Source organism: Opisthocomus hoazin, chromosome 21 (genome assembly GCF_030867145.1).
Source record: "Opisthocomus hoazin isolate bOpiHoa1 chromosome 21, bOpiHoa1.hap1, whole genome shotgun sequence".
NCBI lineage: Eukaryota > Metazoa > Chordata > Aves > Opisthocomiformes > Opisthocomidae > Opisthocomus > Opisthocomus hoazin.
In genome coordinates this window covers 8,887,230-8,902,099 of record NC_134434.1, presented here as the reverse complement: position 1 = coordinate 8,902,099, position 14,870 = coordinate 8,887,230, and the positions used below count along the sequence as shown (strand labels likewise).

At 51.4% G+C, this 14,870-nt stretch overlaps 1 protein-coding gene across 1 annotated transcript; it reads left to right on the top strand.

Annotated features, from left to right (window-relative positions):
- Positions 1-2,954: 2,954 nt before the first annotated feature.
- On the top strand, positions 2,955-10,788 carry NOTUM (notum, palmitoleoyl-protein carboxylesterase). Its single transcript, XM_075441201.1, has 11 exons — positions 2,955-3,277; positions 3,597-3,649; positions 3,766-3,861; positions 4,594-4,654; positions 5,549-5,607; positions 7,057-7,159; positions 7,948-8,139; positions 8,486-8,586; positions 8,710-8,857; positions 9,464-9,511; positions 9,622-10,788. The coding sequence occupies exons 1-11, from the start codon at positions 2,970-2,972 to the stop codon at positions 9,926-9,928; spliced, it is 1,476 nt and encodes a 491-aa protein (XP_075297316.1). The 5' UTR covers positions 2,955-2,969; the 3' UTR covers positions 9,929-10,788.
- The last annotated feature ends 4,082 nt before the right edge of the window (positions 10,789-14,870 follow it).

Here is a 14,870-nt window from a genome sequence, read left to right as displayed (position 1 = left end):
TTCAGAACTGTCTCGTTTGCTATTGTATAGCACAGTCCAATATATTCCAACATAGAGAACTACATTAGGACATAGTGGAACGCATTATGCAGGATATTTCATTTTGAAAAGTATTAAATGAAAACAGTATCTGCCCTAACATTATTCCCAATCATTAAAAATCTCTTGCTGGCCTCCTGTGTGCCTTACACCTATCAGTAAAAATGCCCTATCTTCAGTGCTTGGAGCAGAACTCCAGTTCTTTCAGAGCTTTCCCTGAGCTTTCTTCTGCACCGAGCCCAAACTGTTCAGTGTAGGGTGGCTCTTCTCAAAAGATTAAAACTCAGTGAACCTCTCGTGCTGAGGGACAGTATTATAAAACTCTCTAAAATCTGTGCACACTTTGACATTCCCTCAAGCACAGGATGTCAAAGAGTTAAACTGTACCAGATTTAAATGTCTAGAAGGAGGAGCAGTCTGTCATGACATAACCTCACGCAGCCTTACACTCTTCTTAACAGCCCCCTTGCTCCTTCATGACAGAGGTACCGTGAACGTTTTACTGGGCTTTGGAAGGATGACAAGTGAGAGTGCTCTGAAAGAAACCCTGAGTTACCTGAGCCAGGAGAATTAAGAAAGCTAAAAGGGGCTCAGTAAAGCCAAGACAGGCAAAATTTAAATTTCTTTGCTTCACCTCTTCCGACAAAGGCCCAAAGACCTGCAACTTTAACATGCATTTCTCTTTGCCCTAAGGTTCTTCCTTGGTATATTGCATCCAGTCACCCCTTAATGGTACAAAGCGTTACAGACTCCAGGAACTGCAGACCTCCCCTAAGAAAAGGAGCACGGAACCCAGGAAGAACGCAAGCTTATCAGTGAGGTGAATGGCAGCCTTTTCTCTAAAGAAGTAGGATGGAGTTCAGCAATTTTACCCGTCCTGTTTTCTTGCTGTAGCTAGTGGAACATGAGGTCCTGGAGTTGTTCACACTGACGGTTCCAGTCAGTGATCCTGCAGCACTCCTCACGACGTACCGGTTCATCTGTGCAGACTCTGCACAAACTAACCCGCTTCCAGCTGCGCCTCTGCTCAGGCAGCCGGACAAGATCTCTAACCTGCTGTAACTAGTCCCAGTGATGAACTGCTCAGACCTGTCACGGCCAGTGAGGAAGGGATGGTAAGGCCAGTGTAGAAGGTGGTACGATGATGCAGAACTGTCCCGGGACCACAAATACGTCAGGGAGTGAATGTGGTGTGTGTGTGGAGGGGTATGTTCAATTAAGCAGCTTTTCTTGGCTTAGAGATGCTGCTGGTACTATCAGCACTTCAATAAAAGAAAACATTTGGAGGTAAAAATCTGACTGAGGACAGACCTAAGACCGACACTACAGAAGAGTAACTGAAAGATTAAAAAACAAAAGACAAAGCATGACCAAAAAACCTGACATGGCAAGCAAACTGCAAAACCATGCGCTACGTACGTAGGAGATTCAGAGCTGCGGGTACGCTTCAGAAGTCCAAGCACGCCAAGGTAAAAAACGTACTTGCAGCAGCTGGACAGCCTTAACTCTTGCTCTACAAAAACACCCTCCACTTACTATTATTTACTATTAATTATACGACTATACTATTTTCACCTATTCTGATCCCAGATAGGTTACATTTCCCAGTAAAACCAGACTGTTTCCCTGCTCCTCTCTGGAGGGCTGTCGAGGGGGACGAGTTGTCTGGTCTGCCATCCAAATGAAGATGGAATTATTCACTTCCTCTGTTTTTCCTCGGTTTTTAAGTCCGAGGTCTGCGATCAGGACAGCATTTCTGTGACACTGCCTGCCCTCCAGACGACAGCGCTCTGCTGACTGGGACCCGACGCGGCTTCTTCTCCAGGACTCTTGCCGCGCTCCCCGGAAGCGTCCCGGCCGCAGGGAGAGCTGCCGGGAGCCGAACCTCAGGACCGCGGCGCGAAGGCTCCGGCCCGGGGGCTGCGACCGGGCCTCTGCCCCGCCGCGCCCCCCCCCGCGGGGGAGCCCCCTCCTCCCAGCGCCGCCGGGGCCACCGCGCCCCACGCGCGGGAGCGACCCGCTGCCCGCCCCGGTCCCCCGGGCGGATACGGGGACAGAACGCCGATGTCTCGGGCCAAACGACCGCCTCCCGGCGCTCCGCTGCTCCTTGCGGGCCGGGGCCGGGCCGGAGCGCGGCACCGCGGGGCAGGCCCCCGGGCCGCAGGACCCCGCCGCCAGCCCCGGGGGGGCCCCGCAGCGGCGGTGGCCGAGGGCGCGGGGCTGGCGCGTCCCGCGGGGCGGGGCTGGCGGCAGCGCCCACGCGGAGCCGGGGAGGAGCCGCCGTCGGGGCCGCGGGGGGGGGGGGGGGGAGGCAGCGGGGGGGCGGCGCGGGCCGGGGGCGCCGCCGCGGGGACTGCCACGTGCGGATCCCCGCGCCCGCGCGGCTCGACCTCCCCCCCTCCTTAGCCCCCCCCTCCCCCCCCACGGCCGGCCCCGTCCCGCGGAGGAGCGGCCCCGCGCCCCCTCCGCCCCCCGCGGGCGAGGCTGGCGGGCGCCGCCGGCCGCGGCTCCGGCGCCGGCAGGGGCGGCGATGGCGGCGCCGGCGGGCGGGGGGCGCGTCCGACGGAGCGGCCCGGCGTGCCGGTGCGGCGCGGAGCAGACCCCCCGCTCCCTCCGCCTCGCTCCGAGGGGGCGGAGGGCAGGGCAGGGCGGGGGCTGGCCGGCTGCTGCCCCACGCGGCGCCCGGGCTGGCGGCGCCCCCGGCGCGCTCCCCGCGCACTCCGTGCCCCTCTGTCATGCTCGCCGCCTGGGAGCGGGCGGCGGGCTCCTGCGCCGGCAGCCGCGCCGCCGAGCCCGCGCCGCCCTCGCCGCCCGCCGCCGACCCCCGTCCCCGCGGGCGGCGCGGCGGGGCGCGGCGGAGCGCGGGCGGCGCTGCCCGGCGCCGGGGACTGGCTGCCGCCGCGGCGAGCGGCGGGTGGCGGCGGGCGGCGATGGGCACGGCGGCCGTGCACCTCCTGCTGCTGCTGGGGCTCCTGCACGCCGGGCCCGGCGGCGAGGGCAGGAAGGGCTGGCGGCGGCGGGGCCTGGCGGCGCGCGAGCGCGGCGAGGCGGCGGCGGCGGCCGAGAGCTTCCCGCTGGACTTCACCGCCGTGGAGGGCAACATGGACAGCTTCATGGCGCAGGTCAAGAGCCTGGCGCAGTCGCTGTACCCCTGCTCGGCCCAGGCGCTGCCGCACGACCTGCGCCTGCACCTCCTGCGCAACGCCTCGGTCACCTGCAACGACGGCAGCCCGGCCGGGTGAGTCCCCGCGCCGCGCCCGGGGCGGCCCCGGCCCGCCGCGCGCTCCCGCTGCCCCGGCCCGGCCCCGAGGGCTGTGGCGCCACCGCGCGGCGGCGCGCGGCGAGGCGGCGACAGGTGCAGCGCGCGCCCGCCGGGCGGCGGCGGCGGCCCGAGGCGCTGAGTCTCGGCGGGCGCGAGCGCCTCCGCCCGTCCCGCCGCCGCCGCCCCCGCGCTCCGCCCCCGCGCGCGGCGCAGCCCCGGCCCGGCGGCGTCCGAGCGCTGCGGCCGGGCCCGGCCCCCGCTAACGCCGCGCCGCCCGCGCCTGGTTTGTCCGCAGCTTCTACCTGAAGGAGTCCAAGGGCAGCCGGCGGTGGCTGCTGTTCCTGGAAGGTGAGCGCCGGCGCCTCGGACCCCCGCGCTCGCCCCGCGCCCGTCGCCCGGGGCTGCCCGCCGGGCGTGCCCCGCAGGGGGTGCCCGCCGCGGGCTGACCCCCGCTCCCTCCGCAGGAGGGTGGTACTGCTTCAGCAGGGAGAACTGCGACTCGCGCTACGACACCATGCGGCGGCTGATGAGCTCCCGGGAGTGGCCCGCCACCCGCGTGGGTGAGTCCCCCCCCCGCCCCGGGGGGCAGCGCGGGCGGGTGTGGCGGGACGGCCCCGCTCTGCTGGAGCCCGCGCGGGGCTTCGGTTTCTGGGGGGACCCCGCGTTCCGCTTGCCCCGCCCCAAGGGCGGCTCCCGGGGTGGGAGCCCCGTGCCCACAGCCGTAGCGGGGTCCGCTGCCTGCGCTCTCGCCGGAGCCCTGGGGTCCCGGTCCTGCCCCCGCACCCCGCTGACCTGGCCACAGGGCTGCTCTGTGGGAAGCAGCGTCTGTCGGGGCTGTGCGGGAGGCAGAGCCAGCGCCCAGGTACCCGCGCCCCGGCCCGCGGGGCTCCCCGCACAGCGCGGGGTGTTGAGTGTCTCTCCCCGTTCTCGCTGCTCATGCTCCGACTCGCTGCGCGCCCAGGCCTCTGTCGCTGGCACAGACCCGGGGCTGCCTGTCCTGGAGTGCACCTGCGGGGACGCCTGGGAAGCGCTTAGTTTTAAGCAGGTGTCACAGGTTCTTTGTACTGCCAGAGGCTCCTAGAGGGACTTCATCTCCGTACGGATCAAATTCTGAGAGTCACAACTGCCTAAGGGCAAATGTAGAAGCATTCCTTCCGCTTCCCTTGCCGATGGTTTTCATCGTGGATGTTTGTTTTCTGCGTGGTCAGAGATCCTGCGTGAGGCTCACAGGGTTTCTCTGGAGGCACGGACTGCTGTCTGTACATGTCTTGTTTCTTTGTGCCCATCTGCAGGAACCGGGATCCTGTCGTCACAGCCAGAAGAAAACCCCCACTGGTGGAATGCAAACATGGTGTAAGGAGGGACAGCGGAGGGAAATGGGTTTGTCCTTAAACAGCATCTCCTGCCTTGTAGGCTAGCAAGAACGCTACAAAGACAGATGTAAGACTAACGCACGCAGGAGGGAAGTGTGTGTGTCCTCATTTACTCTAGTACAGCGCTCTAACAAGTACTGCTGGCAAGGTCTGGAGAAACTGAAGTCCAGTGTGCTTGGAGTTGTGGGGTGATCCAATGAAGAAAAACTGGGGACATAGCTTGGAGAGCCTTCTCCAGTAACTGAAGTGGCAAATACTGCTGTGAGGGGTGGGCTGATAGTATGTTACACATGTGCCAGTTTGAGGGATGTGGAGGAGCTCTTCTAGTTCAGAGGAATGAGAAAGACACCCGTTTACGTGTGCTAGGTGCCTAGCATCTAGCGTATAGGAGGGAAAGCCAGAAGAGAGGGGATGTTATTTGCATTCTGCAAGCCAGAGACAAAAATGGGAAGAGAACTTCAGTCCTGCAAAAACCTCCAGTGGTTGCAGTCAGCGTTGACACTGGATTGAGAAGGTATTTTCAGTTTTCCTGTGAAAAACTGAAGCACAGACAGTTTCCCTGTGGCAGGCCATCCACCATATCAGTGGGACAGCTAAGAGCAAAATCTTGGCCCATGGTTCTGTCCACTGAGCTCAGTGCTTCAATTATCTTGATAAAAGACACATTATTTATTGATTTAACTCAGTATTCAGGAGAAAATTCAAGACAGTTATAATTCTGGCTTGGTGTGCAAGAAGGTATGTTGTCTAACTGGACAAGAAACTTCCCTTTTCCCCTCCCCGGGGTTTAATTTTCTTCCGGTTACTTGACCCTGTCCTCACCCCTCCTCGCATGTCAAAGGAACATTGGTACTCACACAAGTCTCTCTTACAGATTCATCCCTTATTGCTCAAGTGATGTTTGGAGTGGTGCCTCGTCCAAGTCTGAGAAAAGTGAGTGTTGCTGATGGGCTGTTGCTGCCCCAGACATTGCGCATTAAAGGATATGGCCAGACTTCTGTGAAATTACGCGAATGAAGAACAGGCTATTTCTTGCTGAAGGGCAGGAAAGAATATCAGTCTACTTCCAGATAAAACATCCTGATCTCTTTAGCTCAGGCTGTTTTGACATAATTCAGAGCCACTGCTTGTGGAGTTGTTACAATGATACAGTATGCAAGGATTAGAGAAACGAAATTCTTTTTAGATGAATCTCCAGGTTCCAGCACACTGCAAATTAAATGGTGTAGCTGAGGAACCAGAGTTTGTTGCATGCGACTTTGGTTTTGCTGATCTGAGAGGCAAGAGCAGTGAATTCAGTTTCAGACTTCAATCAGGAGAGTATCTGGCATTTGAAAGGAGCCCTCGTGTGTTAGGCTAAAGCTGTCTGCAGGTTTCTTTGGGAAACGAAGGATAGTTCATCTTAACACATGCGTTGCCATCGGCTGTCATTTTGATGATGGAACTGTGGGAGTCTGCTTAAAGGAGTCCTCTTCCAGATTAACCTAGGTTTCATGCAAACGAGTTGTTCTACATAGTGTACTTCTCTGGGTTTCCCAACTTCAGCAGGATTGGTGTTTGGGTACAGTAATGTCTACAGAAACACCAGGGGCTTAGTTCTCGCCTCGTTTGTTCATGAAGAGTTTTCTTTGACCAGAATGGAGTTGCTGTTGGTATACGCTGCTGTGAACGAAAGAATTGTGCCTAAGATGCTCTGTCATGTGGCACTGAAAAGGCAGAAGGTCAGTGCTTTTCTCTGAGTTCGTCTGTGAGTTCTGGCCTGAAACCAAACATTGTGTCACTGTCTTTTTACACTAACTCTTACGCTGAGAAACTGACCACTCATGGGTACAACAGATACACTTTTTGTCACAGTAAGGGACCTTTTCTCTTCGTCATAGCTTCTTACAGTTGTTCCTATGAAGCAGTTACACTTCAGCAAACGTGACTGCCTGCTGGTGGTGCCGAGAAAGTAGCGATATATGTAGGTATAGCGTTTTTCGAAACATTGCTTGTCTGAACTGGGAAAAAAAGGGATGCAGTTAGTTGGAACTGAGATTCCAGGGGGTAGGAAGGTGTGCGTATTGCTCGTGTATAGAGAAAGGGTCCCAGCGCCTTCCTGGTTTGCTCTTGTTTTCCCTCTCCAACTTTACCGGCTACTAAGCACTGTTGTAGGAAGGTGAGCTTGTGTTATTGTGTATTCTGTTCACTCTCTCTTCGCTTTCTTTCAGGGAAGCAAGTTTTGTGCGGGGAGGGGGAACAGGGGGTAGCTCTTGTTAGATGTGCTCAATACGGGTGGAGAAAATGGGCCTGGTTTTAGGTTCACAATCCCTTGTGGAGAGCAAGCAAAAGTCTTAGCCTGGACAGGAAACAGTTTTGTTGATACTGAGCTGTCTCTTCCAGATGAATATGCCTTCATGGGAGCGCTGATCATTCAGGAGGTTGTAAAGGAGCTGGTGGGAAAAGGTCTTGGCACTGCCAAAGTGTTGCTGCTGGCAGGGAGCAGGTGGGTATCGACAAGATTTCCTGTGGTGAAGACAGGAGGTTTCCCAGTAGAAAGCTGTTAGGGAGGAGGTCTCGGCAGCTCCTCAAAAATTTCTTCTAGGAGTACTAACGCAGCAGACCCTCTATCTCTTCTCAGTTTTTTCCTTTGAGTGGTACCATAGGGGACGATTCAGTATTATTTCCTCAGCTTTTGGTCCAGGTACACTTACGAGAAAATGCAGAAAATAACAGCAAGGTGAAAGCTTTGCAAGAGGGAGGGAATGTGTTCATTCTTCTCTGCATCAAGAATGCTGGCTCCTGTTGGCCCACACCATGAGATTCATGTCTCTTATGGGTTGATTTGGGACATCTGAATTAAAAAATCAGACTTGCCTGATGCAGGTGCTCAGAATCGTGCAGTGTTGCGGAAGGCTATGGTACACTCAGCATATGTTGCACAGGGGTGTAATACAGAAGTTGCAAAGGGTGAATTTGTCTCACTTCAGATTCTTTTGGGTTTTGAACAGCTGAACCCCTTGCAAATGAGACAAAGCATGTATATCACCCAGAAGAACAAACAGGAACGAGATTTGGTTTCTGAGGTACCAGATTGTTACTCAGCACTGGCTTTATTTCTGAGTGTTTTGTACATCAAGGAAATAACTTGGTGACTACCAGGTTAGTAGTGGATTGTCCTGTGGATAGATGGAGTCGTTTGTAGAGTGTCACTGCTGTGAGGATGCGTATGCCAGCCAGTCGTTTAATAGCTGTGTGTGCTGCATGACTGAAGTATTAACATTGCCGTTGCAGTGCTGGAGGGACAGGAGTGCTGCTGAATGTGGATCGAGTGGCCGAGCAGCTGGAGGAGATGGGTTATCAAGGGATTCAGGTTCGAGGCTTGGCAGACTCTGGATGGTTCCTGGATAATAAACAGTACCGCAGAACTGACTGTATTGATACCATAACATGTGCTCCAACAGAAGCCATCAAAAGAGGAATAAGGTACAAGCAGATGCTCTAAAGTACACTTTTATAAGAGGTTAGTGTGTGGAGAAGATGTCCTCCCTCTCTGTCTTCCTTCATTTTGATACTTAAAGAGTATTTATCATCTATGTCACTGTTTTTTCAATTACTGTCTTGGAAAAGAAAATAATTTAAAATCTAGACCTGCAAAAGAATGCCTGTGATTGTAGATGCTCTAAAATTTGTTGGTGGGACAATGAAGCTAAGAAAGAATCTGCTGTCAATAAGTTGGAACTGTAATCAGAACAGAAACAGACCAGGATATGGAAAGGCTGTTGCTAACATTGCGCTATGACTTTCGTTCTAATATCGCTTTGTCTTCTAGGTATTGGAATGGTATTGTTCCTGAACGCTGTAAGCTGCAGTTTAAAGAGGGAGAGGAGTGGAATTGCTTTTTTGGATACAAAATTTACCCCACTCTTCGATGTAAGTATCAGAGGAGAGATATAAAATGTATTACATATAGGTGTGTATATATGTATACAGAGCTTCCTCTGTAATCACAGCTAAGTTAGAGCAATTCCTTTTCCAAATTTTTTGTCTTCCTAGGTCCAGTCTTTGTTGTCCAGTGGCTCTTTGATGAGGCCCAGCTTACAGTAGACAATGTACACCTCACTGGCCAGCCTGTTCAGGAAGGGCAGTGGCTCTACATCCAGAATCTGGGTAGGGAGCTGAGAAACACCTTGAAGGATGTGACGTAAGTATTTCATTGTAGAAAGCTTGGCACATTTATTTCTAAGAGATATCCAGTATCCTTGCAGCATTTCTCAGATCTCTGTAGAAATTAGTGTTGTAAATTCGATAACTATTAGTTAGTCTACGTCAAGAATCTTGCCTTTTTTATTTCTGGATAAGTGCAAAGTAATTTCCAGCTTCACAATTATCAGCTACCCATTGTTATCAATAGGATCATGTTTTTTTCTTTGCTACCTCCAAGGTGAGGTCTGACTCCTTGCCATTGCACAGCCATTAACCTCACAGGGATGTTTTGAAAAGTACTGATCATAAAACATCCAGAGAGTTGATGAGACAACAGAGGAGGAACAGTTAATGTGCCTTACTTCATGCAAGAGCAAGTATTCAGGAGCCTCTTGTTGCTAATGTGCAGTTAGGCAGGATGGAGCCCCTTTCTTCTGGATACTTTCCAGTCCGGTTGGGTTTTGTGTGATGGTAGTCATTGCTGGTTTTAAAATATTGCCAGGGGCAGCAAAAATTCCCCTCTGTACCTAGTCCAGAAGGTTCTGTTTAGCAGGAGTTACTTTGTCCTTCCAAGACCTAATCCATGTTTCCTTTTTTCCTTTAGCGCTAGCTTTGCTCCTGCCTGTTTGTCTCATGAGATCATTACACGCAAGTGAGTGCTTTTGCAGATTCTACAAAAGGTCAACAGGGAAACGGTAGGGGAATTAACCAGTTCTGACAGCCTGACCCCTCTGATAGAATCTGTACGGTTTCTCTTTTCAGTCACTGGACAGACATCCAGGTGAAGGGGACATCATTACCCCGTGCCCTGCACTGTTGGGATCGGAGCCTACATGAAAGCAACAAAAATGGGAAGGCCCCTCTGAAAGGCTGCCCAATTCATCTGATTGACAGCTGTCCATGGCCTCACTGCAACCCCTCATGCCCCACTATCAGGGACCAGTTCACAGGGCAGGAGATGAATGTGATCCAGTTCCTCATGCACATGGGCTTTGATGTTCAGAAAATGGCACAGCAACAGGGCCTGGAGCCCAGTAAACTCCTGGGGATGCTCAGCAGTGGTAACTAGGAAGGGGTCTTCAGAGGGGCAGAGAGATTAGAGCAGGAGGAGACTCTAAGCCCTTCTCCCACACTTTCTAATCTTCTTCCTTACGCTCATGCAGGCAGATGCACACTCACACCCATGCATGCTCCAACCTGTACACACCCACATGCTCCCACGCTCTTGCACACTTAGGATGTGTCAAGAAAAAAAGAGAAGCAGTTTCTTGCTTACACTATTTGACTGGAACTCATTACCTCCAGATTCCACGGCTCAGATTTGGCTGTTCACGTCCTCTTCCTGTGTTACACAAGGCAATCTGATACAGGGAGTAGCAAAGCCACAAATAGCAGCAATAAGAACCTTCCCAGATCTAGGACTTCTTCCCTTGCCATGAATTTTACATCATAGACTTGATACAAGTGGTGAAAAAAGCAAGCACTGGATTTCTTTTGTCCAACTGGAAGTGAAGGAATGATTACATGACTCCCTGGAGGTCAGCATCTGATGATGAGTCATAACATACAAACCCAGGACACGTGCTAGGGATGGACACTCTTATACTCAATTTACTTTCGTATTATTTTATAAAATGACTTTTTTATTACTTTTTTAAACTAAGCAAGAAATATAAATGATATTGTTTTGTAACATATTTTTTTTAAATAACGAAGAAACCTCTTGCTACTTTGGCAACGTGGACATATTTATTTTAATATGTAAAATGCTATTTATAAGGGCTCACCAGAGAACCATACATATGTCTTTGTAAAGTTGTATATGCTGCTCATTTCGATGGGTTATCCTTACGATCATTTGTGCCTGGGAGAGGGCTGAGGGTGGTACTGATATTCTGTAATAATTAAGACTTCTGTGTTCCCCTCGCAGTACACTTTGTCATTGTTTCTCTGATGAAGAGGTTGTAATATGAGGTCGAAGTACACAGATTTTCACTCAGCATCTGATGTTTGCACAGCAAACTTGCACAGCATTTTCAGCCTGACTATGATTTGCCAGGTGTTCCAGGGCATTGCATTTTAAGACACAGGGAGATCTGGTTTTGCAGCAAAGGCCTCTATTCTAGTGAGAGAAATGTTTGATCAGACCGCCTGGCCTGTCTTCAGATGGGGAGCATTTGGAACATAAAAGGCAGAGAACACAAGACAAGCACCAACATATTTCTGTTCTAGTCGTTTGTGAACTCGCCCACCTCAGAACATACAGCATCCCCTTTGATGGTAATGGGAGGAGGACAAGGGGATCAGGAATGTGTGACTGAAGCTGGGGAGAGTGAGAGACCGTTCCTTGGGGCAGAGAGCACACAGGCAGTTGCAAAAAAGCTTCACGCTGTAGCGTACTGCAGCCAGCAGAGACAAACCTGCACAAGGAGTATAATTTACGTCCGTTCTGCAGAAGTTCCCGATACTGACTTTGCATTTGCTTGCACTCGTGTAAATGGGTACACAATATGTAGGTGACAGAAAATTAGGGCCTAATTTTGGAAGAAATTCCATGCACTTTTAAGATAGGTCTTGGTGCTATCTGTAAGATCCATTGCCCTAGGTGAGTAAAACAAAAACCCGCAGCCATCTGGTTACTCTTTGTGGACTTAGTCGGGCAGTACCATGCAGGAAATTAGCTATCCTGCTGTGCAAGATCGGTTTAGTACACATTTAAGATAAAACAGTAGCTAAAGAGAAAATGGATGGTGCTCTCAGCACAACTGAAATGCATGAAAACTGCCAGTGGAGTTTCCCTGATACCAGTTTAGGGATTGCTGATATCCTTTATGTTGTAATGACTTGGGTATAAAAGTAAAATTATTCTGATTACATTTTTTCGTGCCACTAAGTTGAGAGGCTTCTTCAGTGCAGACATTTGGAAAACCATACAGGAAGATGGGATTCCTTTGAGAGCTGGAGTCGCGCAGATTCAATCAAAGTGCTGGTACTTGAGCAGCAGCCAGAATTACTGCTTGGAATAGTTCAGTTGGGAGCACCAGGGGAAGTTGCTGTGCACATCAGTTGTTCACAGGATGACTATACACAAGATGATGCACCCGTAGGCATGGCAAGTGCCTTAGGCCTTAGTCTAGTGATGTATTTGTACTAGGAAACAGTGAAGTATAAATGCCACTGCTGACATCTGGAATACTTTTTGCAGAGCTGGTTACCTGTATATCTAAAGCATTAGTTCAAAGGTTAATTTCTAAAAGGCAGAGAATGTTTGGAGGGGACATCTGACACCTGGAAAAAATCCCTGGGGGTCAGGGATCACTCTTTTAGCTTTGTGTTGTGCTGCAACAGTCTTTTAAAATGTGTAACAGAAGTCTAACATATGTTTTTAAAGGGGAACTTTGCTAATTTATTAGAAAAATTATACAATGTGGTTGCAAGTCGTAGCTGGAAACTGGAATCTGTAACCCAGGAAGTAATTTCTAGCTCTATACTGTTTCTTGTGCAATAAACATAATTTTCCCAAGCCTTTGTAAAGCTGGCACTTCTGAGTCCACGCGCAGTGACAGCTGCTGTGTGGAAGCCAGTGGCAAAAAGGGCAAGACTGGAAGAATTCAGTACTATGTGTTTGTACTCTCAGATCTCATGACTAGATGAGACGCTTTCCCTCTGAGAGGGAAAAATTGTCTCCAAAAGCATCATATGATTGAGCCAGAATTAAAAGGCAACCAGGAAGTCACAAGCGGATAGCGGAATGTATTTGCACTGCATAACTACAAGTCCAGACTTGGGCGTTGGGCACGTGAACAGTTTCAGCCATGAGCTGGAGGGTAGACCCTGTGCCTCTGTTCACTGCAGGAATCGCTGCTAATACTCGGGGCTCGAGAGAAGCTAGCTCTTACCCAGATAACCCACTTTAGTCCTCGTGGAGGAGGGCTGCACAGCTGAGCAAGTCTGGGAAACTCCTGCTAGAGGTGAAGGATTAACATCACAGAGTCGGGAAGGGCAAGAACTCGGGGTGAGAGCACGGTTCACCTGGAGCTCCTTGGCTCTCCTGCTGCATTTCCTGGTTGTTGTGATGTTAATTGCGCAGCTTCCACCCCAAATAAATGCATGTTTTCTACACTTAGCACCAGCGGTCTTTTTAAGGAAAATGGGAGGGATTTTTGTGAAAGAGACAGTGAGGTTACAAGACGGTAGCAAAACTGAAGGTAGGCACATTTTACCTTTACATCCACAAAATTTGTACTGTTCTCGTGTGAATCATTCTGTAAAGTTATCCCTGGCCTACAAACGCTGTGAGCTACCGGAGTGATGTATCCACTGCTTTTCACCGAAAGCAATCCTGCTGTAACCTATGACTGTCTCCATTTGTCTCTTAATACACAGCTGGATCACAAGACTGGCAGCAGCAATACTAGCTTAAAATAGTTCCTGTCCAATCCCCTGGTCCTGGCTACTCTGCTTGTCAATGTCACTGCTGTGTGGACACAACCATGCACATCTGCAGTGTAAATCAGAGCAGTGATGACTCCAGGTTAAAAATAATCCCCATCAGGTGCAAATTTTCTGCCGTTCTTTTTTAAAGCTGAGATTAGTATCCTGACCCAACTCGCAGAGCAGTCGTGTAGGCAAGCTGTGTAAGAGCAAGGGAAGAGGGTGGAGGGGTGGGCACAGGCAGCCAGAAACTGGGCGTGCTGCATCGTCTCCAAAGCCCATTTTACTCAAGCAGAGACTCAGGTAAAGGTGCACTTCCCGGCAGCGTGAGCTGCAGCACTCACACATCGCGGGTTGTGGTCCTGCCTGCCAGCAGCACTGGTGCCAGCAGACCTCGCAGGCAGCAACTGGCTGAGAACGGGTGTTCTTCCAGGAGTCTGGGAGCTTTCACCTCTCTGAGCTCCCCAGACCAGCCTGTCCAAGTCCCCAGTCACAGCACAAGGAAGGGTCACAGGAGAAGGAGGAGCAGTGTCCTTCACCTGGACAAACCCAGACTGCCCCAGAACTGCACACCAAGATCATAAACTGGAGCAGACACTCTCCTTTGCCACCTCCTCTTTATAATACCTAGCACCACATGTGCAATTCATTGGTGGGTGTCACATCATTACATGAACATACGAATAAGAAACAATGATATTAAGCAATTATTATTGTTACCAAGCATATGGTCAATAACTCCTGGTTAGGAAGTTACAGACTGTATCAGCACAGCTGGTGACTACCTTGAGCCATTCAGAAGGGTTTTCAGGTGCTGGGCTGGCCCCCGGTCAGGCTGACTCCCTGCACCCATGCAGAACTCCTGAGCCGATCCCGCATCCATACTGGGACCAGCACAGTGAGAGCTGACCTGCAGGCGAGGTGTCACCAATGCTGCCATGAGGTAAGCGAGGAATTTTTCTTCTATGTTGTGTTTTTCATTTTTCCCATTCTGAAACACCAGAAATTTTCTTAGTGGCTTTTAGAGTTAGAATTAAGACACTTTTGGGTAGAGACCAAGTATGGGGAAATATATACCAAAAATGGCTACCTAGGAAAGCTTTGATCCAACAGAGGGGAGGGTGTGACATGATACATTGAAATCTGTGTTCCAAAACAGAGCTAAGAATATAAAAGCAATTTTTTTTTTTTCCACAATTGTATTTGGTTTTGGCATTCAGAGATACAAGGATAGCTGGTTCCCATATAAGTAAAACCGAGACAGGGAAGAGTTTAAGGAGACAGTGAGGACTGGTATTCAAAATCTTCACAGCCACATGCCCTCACTAATACTCAAAGCACAGCAAGGCCTTCCACGGCAGGTAAATAATATTACCGCTCCAGATCCAATGGAGCAAAGTGAGTCAGCTTTTATCACAGCCTCTGCCCTAAATCCTTTTATAGGGCTTGCGATGCCTTTGGGCTTGTGCCCCCGCTCAGGGGCCCTTGGGTCCATGGGTCTGAGCTCCTGCTTCTGCAGCGTAGCTGGATCACAGCCCACTTCCACAGACAGCCCCCATGGCGTGGGGTGGCTGCTG